Below are 14007 nucleotides of genomic sequence, written 5' to 3'. Positions count from 1 at the left end.
TCTGTGTGTGTGTGTGTGTCTCTGTGTGTGTGTCTCTGTGTGTGTGTGTGTCTCTGTGTGTGTGTGTGTGTGTGTGTGTGTGTGTGAGAAGGGAACGGCTCTGACGTCACATTACTGATCGCTCACCATCATGAGAAATATACATTTCACACCTTATTTTACTAATAAATTTGCTTCAAATATGCCAAAAATATAATTAAAAAAGGCTAGGGAAAAATACATTTGAATTAAACATTAACATAACTTTTTTTTTTTTGAGATTGTGATTTGAAGACCTGAAAAAATAAATCACTCACCCGCTCGCTCATATTGGTCGATCTCTTGTGAATACGTTTTTATTTTAAGTTTAGCTTGGTTCTAAAATGTGTCAAATAAATGGCTTGAATCGCTTCAAATTTGCATATTGCATTTATAAAATGACCTTTTGAATGCTAAAGAGTTATTTAAATCTATTAATTCCAGCGATTGTAAAAGTCAAACGCTGCGGGAAACCTTCTTAATGGAGCTGTCAGTGAATATGATATCGTCTCGTGTTTATAGTTGCTCGTATCGCTCCACACTCTCACGATCAATATTTGCAGTCCATTCGTCTGATTGTTTGGGAAGCAGCTGTGTGGTCCGACGCGTACGGTTTGGTTAGAAATCAGACGAGTGAGTGTTTTCTGTGCTGCTCTCGCAGGTGGTGTTGGTGCGCTGGAACGAGCCCTTCCAGAAGCTGGCGACCTGCGACACCGACGGCGGGATCTTCGTCTGGATCCAGTATGAGGGCCGCTGGTCAGTGGAGCTGGTCAATGACCGCGGAGCTCAGGTGAGCCGTCCGACAGCTCCTGTGATGTTCCTCAAACGAGGCGCGGTGTTTAACCTGCTGTACCTGCGCAGGTGAGCGACTTCACCTGGTCTCACGACGGCATGCAGGCGCTGATCTCGTACCGCGACGGCTTCGTGCTGGTGGGCTCGGTGAGCGGTCAGCGCCACTGGTCCTCGGAGATCAACCTGGAGTCTCAGATCACCTGTGGGATCTGGACCCCCGACGACCAGCAGGTGACCGCAGGTTTACTGACACACATCGGATATGATGGCGTATTTAAGTCTTATCTTAAATCTAAAAACGAATTCAAAATAAAGCAATAAGCCCCAAGAACCCGAGGTTTACGGTGAATTTATAACAGCTAAGGGGCGTTGAAGCGGAGTGCCTAAAACCCTCTTAGCTGTTATAAATTCACTGTAAGCCAAGGCTTCACTTTTCTGTTAAGAAGTCTTACAGTTTGTCTCATTAAGGGTTAGTTTTGCTCGTCAGGTGTTGTTTGGCACAGCGGACGGGCAGGTGATCGTCATGGACTGTCACGGCCGGATGCTGGCTCATATACTGCTGCACGAGGCGGAGGGCATCGCTAGCATGGCCTGGAATTACCCCAGCTTTCTGCTGGAGGACAGCAGCGAGAGCGACACGGACTCGGACGATTACACGCCTCTGCAGGGTAACCGCTGTTTCAATGGCTCTCTTCAGATGCATATTGATCTTGTGTTTGCTCATCCGAGTGATCATGATCCGGTCTTTCTTCGGTCGTAGCAGCAGCAGTTCTCCCTGTAAATAATGCACCGCTGGGTTAGGATGAGCCCTGCTGGTTATTCACAATAACAGGACACTCTTTTTCTTCCAGTGCACCGTCTGAAGCCGCTGTTGACCGTCTGCTTCACGTCTGGAGACGTCAGTTTGATGAGCAACTACGATGACCTCTCACCCACGTTAATACGCACCGGCCTCAAAGGTTCTTCCTCGTATTATTTCTGTTTCTATATTCTTACAAGTAGGGCTGGGCGATATGTTAAAGCAGTAACCCCCGAGAAGCCGTGGTTTACAGTGAATTTAAGTCTAAAACCCATTTAGCTGTTATAAATTCACTGTAGACCATGGCTTCACGGGGGTTATTGCTTTTATAAAACTTGTATTATTCCATATACGTAGTAAGGTTTCACAAAATAAAACGGAGCAAATAAAATGTAATGATATTAATAAACACAGTATTCTTCCACCAAACAATGTAGCTCCTCAGAAACAGTTGTGGTTGCTACAAAGTGGTTGCCGAGCAACACACAGACGTAAACAAAGGTGTGTGTTACTTTGTAGCGTCATTTACAACAGCTTCGAACGCGGCTCAGCCAATCAGAGTCAAGCACCGGAACTCTCCGCTTTATAATAAAAATATCAACACAATTTTTTTCTGGAAAATCACGATTTTATCGCGACTCTTTGTCATGTTGGTTTTATTTAGCAGCACAGCCAAACTGATTTCCCCATTTTAAAAACAAAGCCTTATAAGGTAACAAAATATAAAATAAAAAAGAGTGGCAGATGTTTAGGCCAAAGTGGGCGAAGATAAAAATCATTGTCATCATTTTATCTTTGTTCTTAAAAAAATAAGAAGAAAGACACGCATTAGAAATAAAACAAGCAGTGCTTTATTTTTCAGGTACAGTAGGTGTATTTAGATGAACAAATATAAGACTAAAACACTATATACACTTCATATAATATAAATTATACACTGATTCTTATTCAAGCAAGAGCAGCCAGTGATTTTTCTCTGTGTTTTGTTGTTTTATTAACATTTAAAGGGACAGTTCACCCAAAAAAAAATTTATACAGAGAAATTAATACAGGTTTGGGACAACATGAGAGTGAGTGAATAGTGAACTATCCCTTTAAGGACAAGCGGCAGCTATTAGACTGCTGTCACTTTAAGAGCTGCACGCATTCGTTTCTCTCTCAACTGTTTACTTCCACTTTAGACTGAATCGGTGTTTATATGTAAGCCTTGTGTGTTTTTGTTCAGACGTGAAAGATAACCCCGTCCAGTACTCAGCCGCAGTCTATTGCAATGCTAATTAATTTCCTATAATGAGTCTGTTAGAGGTGGGGAAACCAATACAGTCTAAACGAATCAATATTTGCTGAATCATTAGTGATGCTATGTATGAATATGTGAGTGATTATCATTACTAAGCTCTAACGTTTTTTACTGATAGTGAAATTATGTATGAAGTTGATTTTCACACTGGTTTGCGTGTGTATGAATCAGATGTGGTGGTGCAGTGGTGCTCTCAGGGCGACCTGCTGGCTGTTGCTGGGATGGAGAGACTCGTGATGACCTCTGACCCCACCCAAGCCACCCGAAACGCCATCGTTAAGTTTTATAATGTTTGCGGTGAGCACATTTACTCACTGGAGACACCTGCTCAGGTGAGCGTTTGCTCATAAACACACACACAATAATACCAGAGCACTCTTGCTTTTGTTACGCTGTAACTGTTTTTGTAACTGTTTTGTTACAGTCTTTAAAAAGTCTTAAATTCATGAAGTCATGGCATGAAATGCTGAAACAGCTTTCGGCTGTTCAGAGTCGATCCTTTCTTTTGGGAGACAATAACTTTTATTTATCGCGCACTTTCGGCTTTACAACTTTGCAGATCGTTTACAATCACATACAGCTACATTACACACTGCAATAACAGGGCACTTTAAGAATCTTTCGGAAAGCAAGACAAAAACACTGATGAAGAGCTTCACTTTATTCAGTGTGATCAGAAGGTACAGTAAAAGTTATTCCTGTACTGTTTGGCAGCAGAGCTCATGAGACCTTAAAGGGTTAGTTCACCCAAAAATGAAAATTAGCCCATAAATTACTCATCCCCGAGGCATCCTAGGTGTATATGACTTTCTTCTTTCAGACGAATCCAGTCGGAGTTATATTAAAAACTGTCTTTGATCTTTCAAGCTGTTTAATGCCAGTCAGCGGGTGTTGCATGCATCAGTCCAAAAGAAGTGAAATAAAAAGCGCCCATCCATAAAAAAGTGTCTCATACGGCTCTCGGCTGGTAGGAAGCAGACAAAGTACTGGCTTTGGTTGTACACAGAAGCAGCTCCGGGCAGATGACGTATGAGGTCAGCGCTGCGCATGCGCCGGAGAGTCTCGTGAAAACCAACGTTTGCTAACAGGAGCAAAGGAAGCAAAGTTTCCTTACTTTAGCAAAGGAAAACCAGTCTCCTCTTGGCTTGTATCGCAATCCTCTGAGATTCTTCTTTTCAAATCCTCATTTTGTACTTCTAATAAGTGACCATTGTTTTGTTTTGATCTCTCCGCTGCGCTTCCACGTTCGTCACTTCTGAGCGGCGCATGCGCAACGCTGACCTCATTTCTGGATGGGCGCTTTTTATTACATTTCTTTTGGACTGATGCATGCAACACCCGCTGAGTGCCATGAAACAGCTTGAAAGATCAAAGACAATTTTTCATATAACTCCGACTGGATTCATCTGAAAGAAGAAAGTCATATACACCTAGGATGACTTGAGGGTGAGTAAATGGGCTAATTTTCATTTTTGGGTGAACTAACCCTTTAAGAACGTTTTTTGTCAAATTAATTAAAAATGAATAAAGATCTGTTGGAAGTTGTATTTTCAGTATTTGAAGTGCTACTACTTATTGTTTGACACATTTTCTTGGTTTTTAAAAAGGTCTTAAATTTACCCTCATAAAACTCTGATAAATGTGACAATTTCACAGAGATGAAACGTACAGGACTGCTTCATTGATATTCCGTTGGTTTCTGCATCTGTGTTCAGAGGCCGATCAGTGCGCTGTGCTGGGGCCATCGGGACTCGCGTCTGTTTCTCGCCAGCGGCCCAGCGCTGTACGTGCTTCGCGTCGAACACCGGGTCGCCAGCCTGCAGCTGCTGTGCCGACAGGTGATCGCCAGCACGGTACACGAGGAGAAAGATGTGGCCAAGCTCAGCATGCCCTCTCGTCTGAGCACATACGTGTCCTCTGCCTTCGCTTCTACCATTAAGGTAGAAAACTTCCAGATTACAGGCAGTTGGATCTTGTTTTTGAAACTGCTGGTTGTGTAATACGTTCATACCATCATTCCCATTCTTCCATTTGTCTTTTTTTCTGGCGCCCTTTCCTCACTTCAGCCCCCCATCCCGGATCCCAACAACATGCGGGACTTTGTTAGTTATCCGACATCAGGTAACGAGCGTCTGCACTGCACCATGAAGCGCACCGAGGACAACCCTGAGGTCGGCGGCCCTTGCTACACCTTATACCTGGAGTATCTGGGGGGGCTTGTGCCTATTCTGAAAGGCCGTAGGATTAGCAAACTTCGCCCTGAATTTGTCATCATGGACCCAAAGACTGATGGGAAAGCAGGTGGGGTTATACAAGCAAAGTTTTGGCCAGAATGCCACACAGGTTTAGTTCCTCGTCGGCTCACATTGTTTCTCATCACAGATGAAGTCTATGGAAACAGCTTCTTCCCCTCTGTGATTGACAGCTGCAATTGCTCAGACTCTAGTGACATTGAGCTCAATGATGACTGGGTTGGAAAGAAATCACCAAAGATCTCCAGAGGGAGCAAGTCTCCCAAACTTCCCAGGTACTGCATGTTTTAGATGCTTGATTAGTGGAACAAGACACTGTATTGCAGCTGATGTGGCTATGCATGAATTTCATTGATGCACATTTTAACCTGCTTAAAGGGATAGTTCACCCAAAAATGAAAATGTGATGTTTATCTGCTTACCCCCAGGGCGTCCAAGATGTAGGTGACTTTGTTTCTTCAGTAGAACACACATGAAGATTTTGAACTCAAACCGTTGCAGTCTATCAGTCTTATAATGGAAGTGGATGGGAATCACGGCTTTGAGAGTAAAAAAAAACACACAAGGAAAAGCAAATTAAACCCTGCAGCTCGTGACGATACATTGATGTGTAAAGACACAAAACGATCAGTCTGTGCAAGAAACTGTACAGTGGTTTTGTTTGTTTTTTTTTGTTTTTTTTACTCCCAAAGCCGTGATTCCCATCCACTTCCATTATAAGACTGATATAATATAATCTTCGTTTGTGTTCTACTGAAGAAACAAAGTCACCTACATCTTGGATGCCCTGGGGGTAAGCAGATAAACATCACATTTTCATTTTTGGGTGAACTATCCCTTTAATAACAAGATATGCATCATGAAATGCTTTCCTAAAAATAGAGCTCATCTTGATAGCGTGAAACTCGCGGATCCTCCAGTTCTGAAGTTTTGTTTAACTCTGCAATTTTAGACCGCATGCTGCTGCAAACTCACCTTGAACTCTTTTCTTCGCTTGCTACCTTCTCTGTAGAGACTTAGTGTGTCCCTTTACCAACAGGATAAATATAGATCCCCGTAAGTCCCCCAAGCTCTCCCGCACCGCACAGGAAATATCGCGATCGCCTCGGTTACCTATTCGCAAGCCCTCCATTGGCTCTCCGAGTCTGACTCGGCGGGAGTTTCCACTCGATGACATCACACAGGTAAAATGGCTGTAAAATTGGTAAAAACATCTATGTGTGTATTATAGAGCTCACTGAATGTTTCCCCCTCATTAAGATTTGTCTTCTCGTATTTTAGCACAATTATCTTGCGCAAGTTACATCTAACATATGGGGAACAAAGTTCAAAATTGTGGGGCTTGCAGCATTTTTGCCAACAAATCTTGGTGCAGGTATTTTAATTGTTTATTTATTTTTCAGTAATATAAACTACATTTATTTATACGTCCTATGTTTTCTAATATACATTCCCCTCTCTCTAGTTATCTACAAGACAAGTCTGCTTCACCTCCAGCCCAGACAGATGACCATCTACCTCCCTGAGGTGAGGAAGATCTCAGTGGAATACATTAACCTACCTATGTTTAGTCCTAATGTCTTCAGTGAGGATGAGGACGACCTGCCTGTCACAGGAGCATCAGGAATCACTGATGATAATTCACCTTGCACTGTCAACATACCCATCGCCCCCATACACAGCCCCGCGCAAGCCATGTCCCCAACCCAAAGCATCGGCCTTGTCCAATCCCTACTAGCCAATCAAAACGTCCAGTTGGATGTGTTGTCCAATCCAACATCGACTGTGGCACCACCTGGGGTGTCTGACCAAGGACAGCAGGACACTGTGCTCACGGCACAGTACACCGTTCCTGCCAGGTATTCTAGTCCTGGACAGGTAATCTTTGGAGGTATGGAAGTTGGTCGGCTTTTAGTTGCGCAATCCCAACAACAACAGCAGCAGCAGCAGCAATCACAACAACAACAACAGCATCAACTGCATCAACATTATCAACAGCAGCAGCAGCATCAACAGCTACAGCAACAGCTTCAACAATATCAGCTGCAGCATCAACAGTTGTTGCAGCATCAGCACATGCAGCAACAGCAGCAGCAACACATGCAACAGCAGATCCAACAGATGCAGCAGCAACAGCAAATGCAGCAACAGTTTCAGCATCAAATCCAACAGCAGCATCTGCAAATGCAACTGCAGCTGCAGCACCAGCAAATGCAGCAGCAGTTGCAACAGCAGCATCAGATCCAAATCCCCGTTCCAGCTTTGCCCTCAGGTCAACAGTCATGCCCGGTCATTCAGCTTCCGCAGAGTACCATCCCGGACGTTCCCCCAACAGCAGAACACAGTGCGGAGCGTGGGGAACATGAGCTCCTGCTTAAAATTAAAACCACTCGGCCTGCCCCACAACTGGCTGAGGGTGATGCAGTAGTTTTTACTGCCCCTCTTGAGATTAGCAAAATGAACCCTCCCCCTCCTTACCCTGGCACAGTTGCCGCAGCAATGGCAGCTGCCACAGTCGCAGTTTCGGCTGCTGCTTCTACGAATTCCACCTCTGGGGCAACGGGAAGCAACTCTAGCACTTCATCCTCAGGGGAAGCTTGTGTAAAGAAAGGGGATCTGACCTTGTATCCACCTGGTGCGCAGGCAGCTCAGTACCCAACCCCACTGGGCTACGAACGCATCACCACATTTGACAGCAGCGGAAATGTGGAGGAGGTGTGTCGTCCCCGCTCGCGACTTGTTTGCAACCAGAATGTTTACACGCTGCAGGTCCCGGGAAGCTCCGCCACCCTCAGGGTCTCATCATCTTCCTCTGCTGTGGAGGGGAAGAAGGTGCAGTTGCCCTATGCCTCAGCCACGTTGAACCGTCTCACTGTGCCAAGGTACTCTATACCCAGTGGGGACCCGCCCCCTTACCCTGACACAGCCAATCAGGTTGGAGCAGGGCGGAACCCTGGCCAGAGATTGGACAGCAGCTTGATTCATGCTACCATGAGGCGGAACAGTCGGGAAGCTGCGCTGAAGGTTTCTCAGATGCTGGATCCCCAGAGGACCCTACCCTCCAAGACCAAAGCCAGTACTTTGTCTGCTTCCTACCAGCCGAGAGGGCCAACAGCTCTTTATACATGCAGTCAGTGCAGTAGTAACGGTGGGGTCAGCGCTGGGGCCACCAGCAGTGGAAGTAATGGAATAGCTGGGGGAACAATCATTAGGCAAGATTTCCCACCAACCGGAGGTGGTGCACCTCACAGCACTGTTATAGTGCACTCCAACAGTGCCTCGCCTCTGCCTTCCCAGTCCTCCTACAGCCTACTCAGTATGGATGGCACCGGTGGAGTGGCTAGTGGAGGTGGAAACAGGGAAAGGGCTGACTATATCAACTCCGCCTTTACAGAGGATGAGGCATTAAATCAGTCTTTGAGGCAAATGGCTCTTAATACGGAGGTTGTGAGTTTGACAGTCAAACGGCCACCGCCGTATCAATGGGATCCGTCTGCTACTGAAGAGATTTGGGTCCCCCAAGAGCGTACAGCTACTCTGCCCACGTCTGGACCTCCTGCTTCCCACAAACCTCCCCCACTCATCCTCAGCCCTGCACAGCATCTGGACGTCTCCCGTCTTCCGTTTGTCCTCTCGCCTAAATCTCCAACAAGTCCTAACGCCACAACTTTCCAACCAGCAGGAGCATACCAGATTGCTCTGCCCTATCCACCAAGTGCAGCCTACAGTGGTTCCGTGCAAGCTTCTCCACGTCCTACCTCTCCCAAAGAGGTGGTTACTCCTCTTCCCTTTTCCCAGCAGGACCAAGCAGTGGTCATGCCACCTGGTTATCCTCCCAATTTGCCCAACCTTGCTTGCTGCCCCCTCCCACCAATGTACCCTGGGACAGCTTCTTGTTCTAGTCTGCCTATGACTCCCATTCCTCTTCATCCATGGGGTTCTTACAATCCTTGTCCACCCATGCCAAGCCCCCCAGGTCCTGCACCATCCCTTCCACCAAAGACCTCCCACATGCTGGATAAGCCTGTTCTTTCTCCTCCCCCCCAACCACCCCCTCATCCTACGCCACCTCCAGACCACCAGAATGCGGTCAGTCCTCCAGAGGCTATCGCCGAAGCTGGGGAAGGCTTTCAGGAGGTGCTGTCACTGAACGAAAGCCCGGTTCCTCAAAGAGCGGACAGGTTTGGCAAGAAGAACCGAAAGCGTTTGGACAACAGTCGGGCGGATGAAGCCAACGTTCCAGCAATCACAGAAGGGGGCAACAAGTCCAAAAAAGAGGGCCGTGCCCTCAGTGACTTCAACTCCCTCATCTCCAGTCCGAGGTTAGGTGGACGAGACAAGAAGAAACCGAAAGGCCAGAAAGAGCAGCTGAAAGCCAAAAAGCTAAGCAAGGCCACCACAAACGAGTTCCAGGACAGCTCCGAGAGCGAGCCAGAGCTCTTCATCAGCGGCGACGAGCTGATGAACCAGAGCCAGAGCGGTAAAAAGAGCTGGAAATCAAAAAGGAATTTGCGGGCGGGAGGCTGCGAGGACGAAATCAAATGCCGAAAGGCTAACGAGAAAGAAGACCGCGGCCTCGGCAGCCAAGGGTTCGTCTACATCATGGCCAACAAACAGCCTCTTTGGAATGAAGCCACGCAGGTCTACCAGCTGGACTTTGGAGGAAGAGTCACGCAGGAATCGGCAAAGAACTTCCAGATTGAGCTCGAGGGGAGACAGGTACGCAAGAAGCGTTAGATGTTGTTTCTTTTGGACAGCATTTGTGTGCTTTCTAACTTCTATTTCACTCTGTGTAGGTGATGCAATTCGGAAGGATCGATGGGAATGCATACATCTTGGACTTTCAGTACCCCTTCTCAGCTGTGCAGGCTTTTGCTGTAGCACTTGCTAATGTCACCCAGCGCCTCAAGTGATCGACTGGGCTGGAACATTTTAGCCAGTTATACCATTTCTTTCTTTGCTCTCTGTTGTCCGTTTAAGCATTTTTTTCCCAGTTTAAGATGCAGTACTAATACTTGAAAACTACATCTGGGAAGCCACATTTTCCGAGTGTTAGAGGTACTACTGGGCACTGAAATCAATTGCTGTACAACATACTGTCATTACTAATTAATTTGTTTTTGCATAAGATACTAATGTTTGTCACACTTTGAGGACGTAATATCTAAACTCGCTTCCAGGGACTTTACCCTTGGAGTTCAACAGCTAGCATCTGATTAGATGCTTTTGGCTTGCAGTCATAAAAATGTATTTTACTAAGAAATAGTTAGACTGAATATACAGTACACTCTAGGTATTTCTGTTAGGATGGACTTGCTTTGGCAGACCGAATAAGCTTAACGGTAAAAGCATTGATGCTGTATTCATTAGCACTTAGATGTTTTTAATGATTAATTCCTCTTGAATGTTTGTTTGTTTGTTCATCCACACTTTATTAGTGCGTTTTGCATTTCTTTGTTTTTTTGTAGCCGTCTTGTTCACTCTGATTGTGCGTCTCTTTCCTGCTGTGAAACAGGAAGTGAAATGCCAATCAGTACTCATGCCCCCCCCCCACCACCACTACCACATGAAGTGACTGCCCCCTGCTGACGCTTCTGTGAAGTGATTTTGTGTAATGGCTCTCAAGCCACATTTAGTCCACCTCGACATGCGCAAACAGGAGATATTTTTCTACCGTGCTTCAGCAATGTCATACCTTTCATTTTTTTGAAAATGATGTTTGTGTGACACGTTTTGTTGTCAGTGCTAAGAATATCACCGTGTAATTCAGCAGTAGGTTTGCGAGGAACAGCAGTGAGGATTACGCAACATGCGTAACGTTTTCTTTTTATTTGATTTGACTGATACCAACAAAACAAGCAAGCGATACGGCATGAATAGACGAGTCCCAGATCAGAGGAGAGTGAATTTAAAGGCCTGCAACAGTAATCATTACATTGTTTTTAGTGGTTCGGTGTTTTTGAAAGAGTTCGACAGTATTGGTGATCGGAAGCCATCGCAGCATAAAAACACGTTTGTGTGCATGCGTGTCTGTCTTATGTCAAAACGGTGTTTTGTTTCATGCGGAGAGTCCCCTGATGGTGATTCCAGAAAAAGTAGTCGATGTTCTCAACGGAAGAGTTTGTTTATTTATTTATTTATGTCTTGTTTGTGCAATATTGTGCTTTCTCTACCGTCGGATTTCTGCCATTTAATCCACCTTTAGTAAGTGTGAGCGTTATTGGTGTACAAACGGTTCTTCAGCTGGTGTCGTGTATATAACGTGGATGGCGCTGAAGCGGTGTTTGTGGATGAGGATTGGACGGCGGTGGGTTTTGGAGTCGAAACCAGAACACAGTTTTAGAGCGTCGTGCTTTAACTGTTGCATCACCTGCTCCATCCGATGCGCGTCTTATACGTGTTCCGATTCTGACTTTATTGTTATTTGAAATGTGCTTGGTATTCGTAGGAATAGGTCAGTGCTTTGGAGAAGGAAAACGTGACTTTGGTGAGCGAATGTTTGTATTGAAGGGCACAGAGGCATGCTGGGTAAATGATATTACTTGTTTTTTAAGGAACGTGTTTGTTTTGGAAGAGGGGAGCATGGAATGGCTTTGGAACTGAAGATGCACGCCACGGTTCGTTATAATTGCAATACATTTTGGATTCACGTTTGCTTTAGTCCATTCCGTCAAAAATAAGCGAAATGCACCCATGATGCCGTTTGGGTTTGAGGTGACCGCTTGGCAGGAAAGTTAGGACTTGTTGTCTCGGTTACTTTTTTGGAAGCGTCTTTATCGGTTTATTTGCCCTATACTGTATATTTAGGGGAATCTCATGCTTCGCCAGTTCCCCTTTTTTGACTCTTGTTTAGTAAACGGACTCTGGGGGGTCAGGCGTGACTAACTTGAAGCCTATGCACTAGGGTTTGCATTGTACTGTAATGAACAGTTGTGTTGTTCCTCAAAAGCTGAATTGTGTCCTTTGTCTGTGCGTAGCCCAATAAAAGTGTACAGGTTGAAATATCTCTCCTGAGTGTCTGCGTAACAAACACACTGATTATACCAAAGTCACGAGCATCATTTGCATGCTTTTATCAGTAACGTAAACGCACATTGGAGAAACGTGATTATAAAATGAAGTGCTGTGTTAAAAGTAAATGCTATTTAAATACGGTGATATCCGAGTCATTCTGCAGCACTGCATAAGCAGCGTGGTATTACCATTACTTCACCATGGTACAACCGCAGTGAATAGAGTGCATTACATTTGCTTGCTAAAGGGTTCTCTGAAACACTCAATTCACTTGCATTGCCATTTTTTATATACTTTGTGTGTTTTATTTTGTATACCTTTTATAGTTTATATTTTTGTGTAATTTAGACTAAAAACAATGTTTAGTTTTGCTAAAGTCAAGCTACTATTTTTATATAAATGTATGATTTTAGTGGAAAAAAACAAAGGGGTTTCTTAAACCAGTACATTATACTATTTACATTACATATAGTATATACTCTATATTATACCAAAGTAAATAAATAGCAAAACAATACTAAGCCGCTTCATATTTAAGGGAAATTCAGAGAATATTTTGCACAAAAGCGTCTGCATAAATGTATAGAATTATGCGTTTTGTTATATCGACTGATTAGTCGTGTTTGTCGCTATAGCTGGTGTATTAACTTGTGTTTAGTGTTCATGTTTAGGGTAAGTGATACATTATACTAACTTTAAAAATTGCAAAACAATAAAGCGTCAAGCCACTTCATGCAAATATAAGAAAATATAGAGAATATTTAATATAAAAGCATAAAACTATAGAACTATGCCTTTTATATGCGTTTTCGAAAATGTTTTTATGGTTGAAGAGCCCTATGCAGTGAGCCCTATGCAGTGAGCCCTATGCAGTGAGCCCTATGCAGTGAGCGCTATGCAGTGAGCCCTATGCAGTGAGCCCTATGCAGTGAGCCCTATGCAGTGAGCCCTATGCAGTGAGCCCTATGCAGTGAGCCCTATGCAGTGAGCCCTATGCAGTGAGCCCTATGCAGTGAGCACATTATACTAACTTTAAAAATTGCAAAACAATAAAGCGTCAAGCCACTTCATGCAAATATAAGAAAATATATAGAATATTTAATATAAAAGCATAAAACTATACAACTATGCCTTTTATATGCGTTTTCGAAAATGTTTTTATGGTTGAAGAGCCCTATGTAGTGAGCCCTATGCAGTGAGCGCTATGCAGTGAGCCCTATGCAGTGAGCCCTATGCAGTGAGCGGAGGACCTGTCCGTGGTCCTGAACGCGTTCGATCACGTGTCGCGCAGATCCGTCGGTGAGGAGGCATGGAGCGGCCGCAGGAGCCAGTGCTCGGGGAGGTGAAGCAGCTCTGCAGGAGAATACTGGAGGCCTGCAGCGAGCTGAAGCAGGACCTGACGCCCTACAAGAGCGAGCGCTTCTACAGGTAACCAGCTCTCAACGCGTGAGATTACTCGTGTTTACACACAGACCGCGGCGCGTTAGACACAGCGTGCGCTCGAATCCAGGCGATCCATACACCTGTGATTAATTTCTCATAATGACCAGACCAATACATTCATACTATATGGCATTAAATATGTAAAAAAAAAAAATGTTTAATGTGCGCTAAATGTTCGTTTTGAATGAAAGAAGTAAGGCAGATGGCGCATGCGCACTGCGGCGGGGTCACGTGACCTCGTGCGGGTGACGTCAGCGGGCTGATGTGTGCGGAAGAGCGCGGCCAGTAAACACGCTTCTGCTTTATTATTCGCGTCGCAGACGGAGTGAAAGCCGCGCGATGGAGCGGTGAGTACACACATACTCTCTCTCTCTCTCTCTCTCTCTCTC

The 14007-nt window shown here is 45.0% G+C and overlaps 3 protein-coding genes across 4 annotated transcripts in view; 2 read left to right on the top strand and 1 right to left on the bottom strand.

Moving 5' to 3' along the window:
* Positions 1–308, bottom strand: part of mrps10 (mitochondrial ribosomal protein S10) — a 3483-nt gene extending 3175 nt beyond the window's left edge. The window contains exon 1 of the mRNA XM_016256366.1: positions 297–308. Within this exon, the coding sequence (XP_016111852.1) occupies positions 297–308 (12 nt within the window). The remainder of the gene's footprint in view (positions 1–296) is intronic.
* Positions 309–661: 353 nt separating this feature from the next.
* LOC107570164 (tubby-related protein 4-like) lies at positions 662–11821 on the top strand (the record flags this gene model as incomplete). Its single annotated transcript, XM_016256365.1, has 12 exons — positions 662–808; positions 880–1041; positions 1298–1478; positions 1662–1769; positions 3081–3241; positions 4625–4849; positions 4976–5210; positions 5292–5436; positions 6174–6345; positions 6443–6536; positions 6627–9880; positions 9958–11821. Coding segments are annotated over 12 exons (5001 nt in total), but the record flags the coding sequence as incomplete, so codon positions are not given.
* Positions 11822–13457: 1636 nt separating this feature from the next.
* Positions 13458–14007, top strand: part of LOC107570171 (transmembrane protein 181-like) — a 22664-nt gene continuing 22114 nt past the window's right edge. The window contains exon 1 of one of the 2 annotated variants that reach the window (XM_016256375.1): positions 13458–13603. In XM_016256375.1, coding sequence (XP_016111861.1) covers positions 13485–13603 — 119 coding nt within the window. In that variant the 5' untranslated portion in view covers positions 13458–13484. Of the gene's footprint in view, positions 13604–13937; positions 13966–14007 lie in introns of those variants that run through there. The other variant, XM_016256373.1, reaches the window with a different exon arrangement.

This window comes from Sinocyclocheilus grahami, unplaced genomic scaffold (genome assembly GCF_001515645.1).
Source record: "Sinocyclocheilus grahami isolate Dianchi unplaced genomic scaffold, SAMN03320097.WGS_v1.1 scaffold1423.1, whole genome shotgun sequence".
Classification (NCBI taxonomy): domain Eukaryota; kingdom Metazoa; phylum Chordata; class Actinopteri; order Cypriniformes; family Cyprinidae; genus Sinocyclocheilus; species Sinocyclocheilus grahami.
Note: the sequence above shows the minus strand (reverse complement) of the source record. Positions and strands in the feature narration are given on the sequence as shown.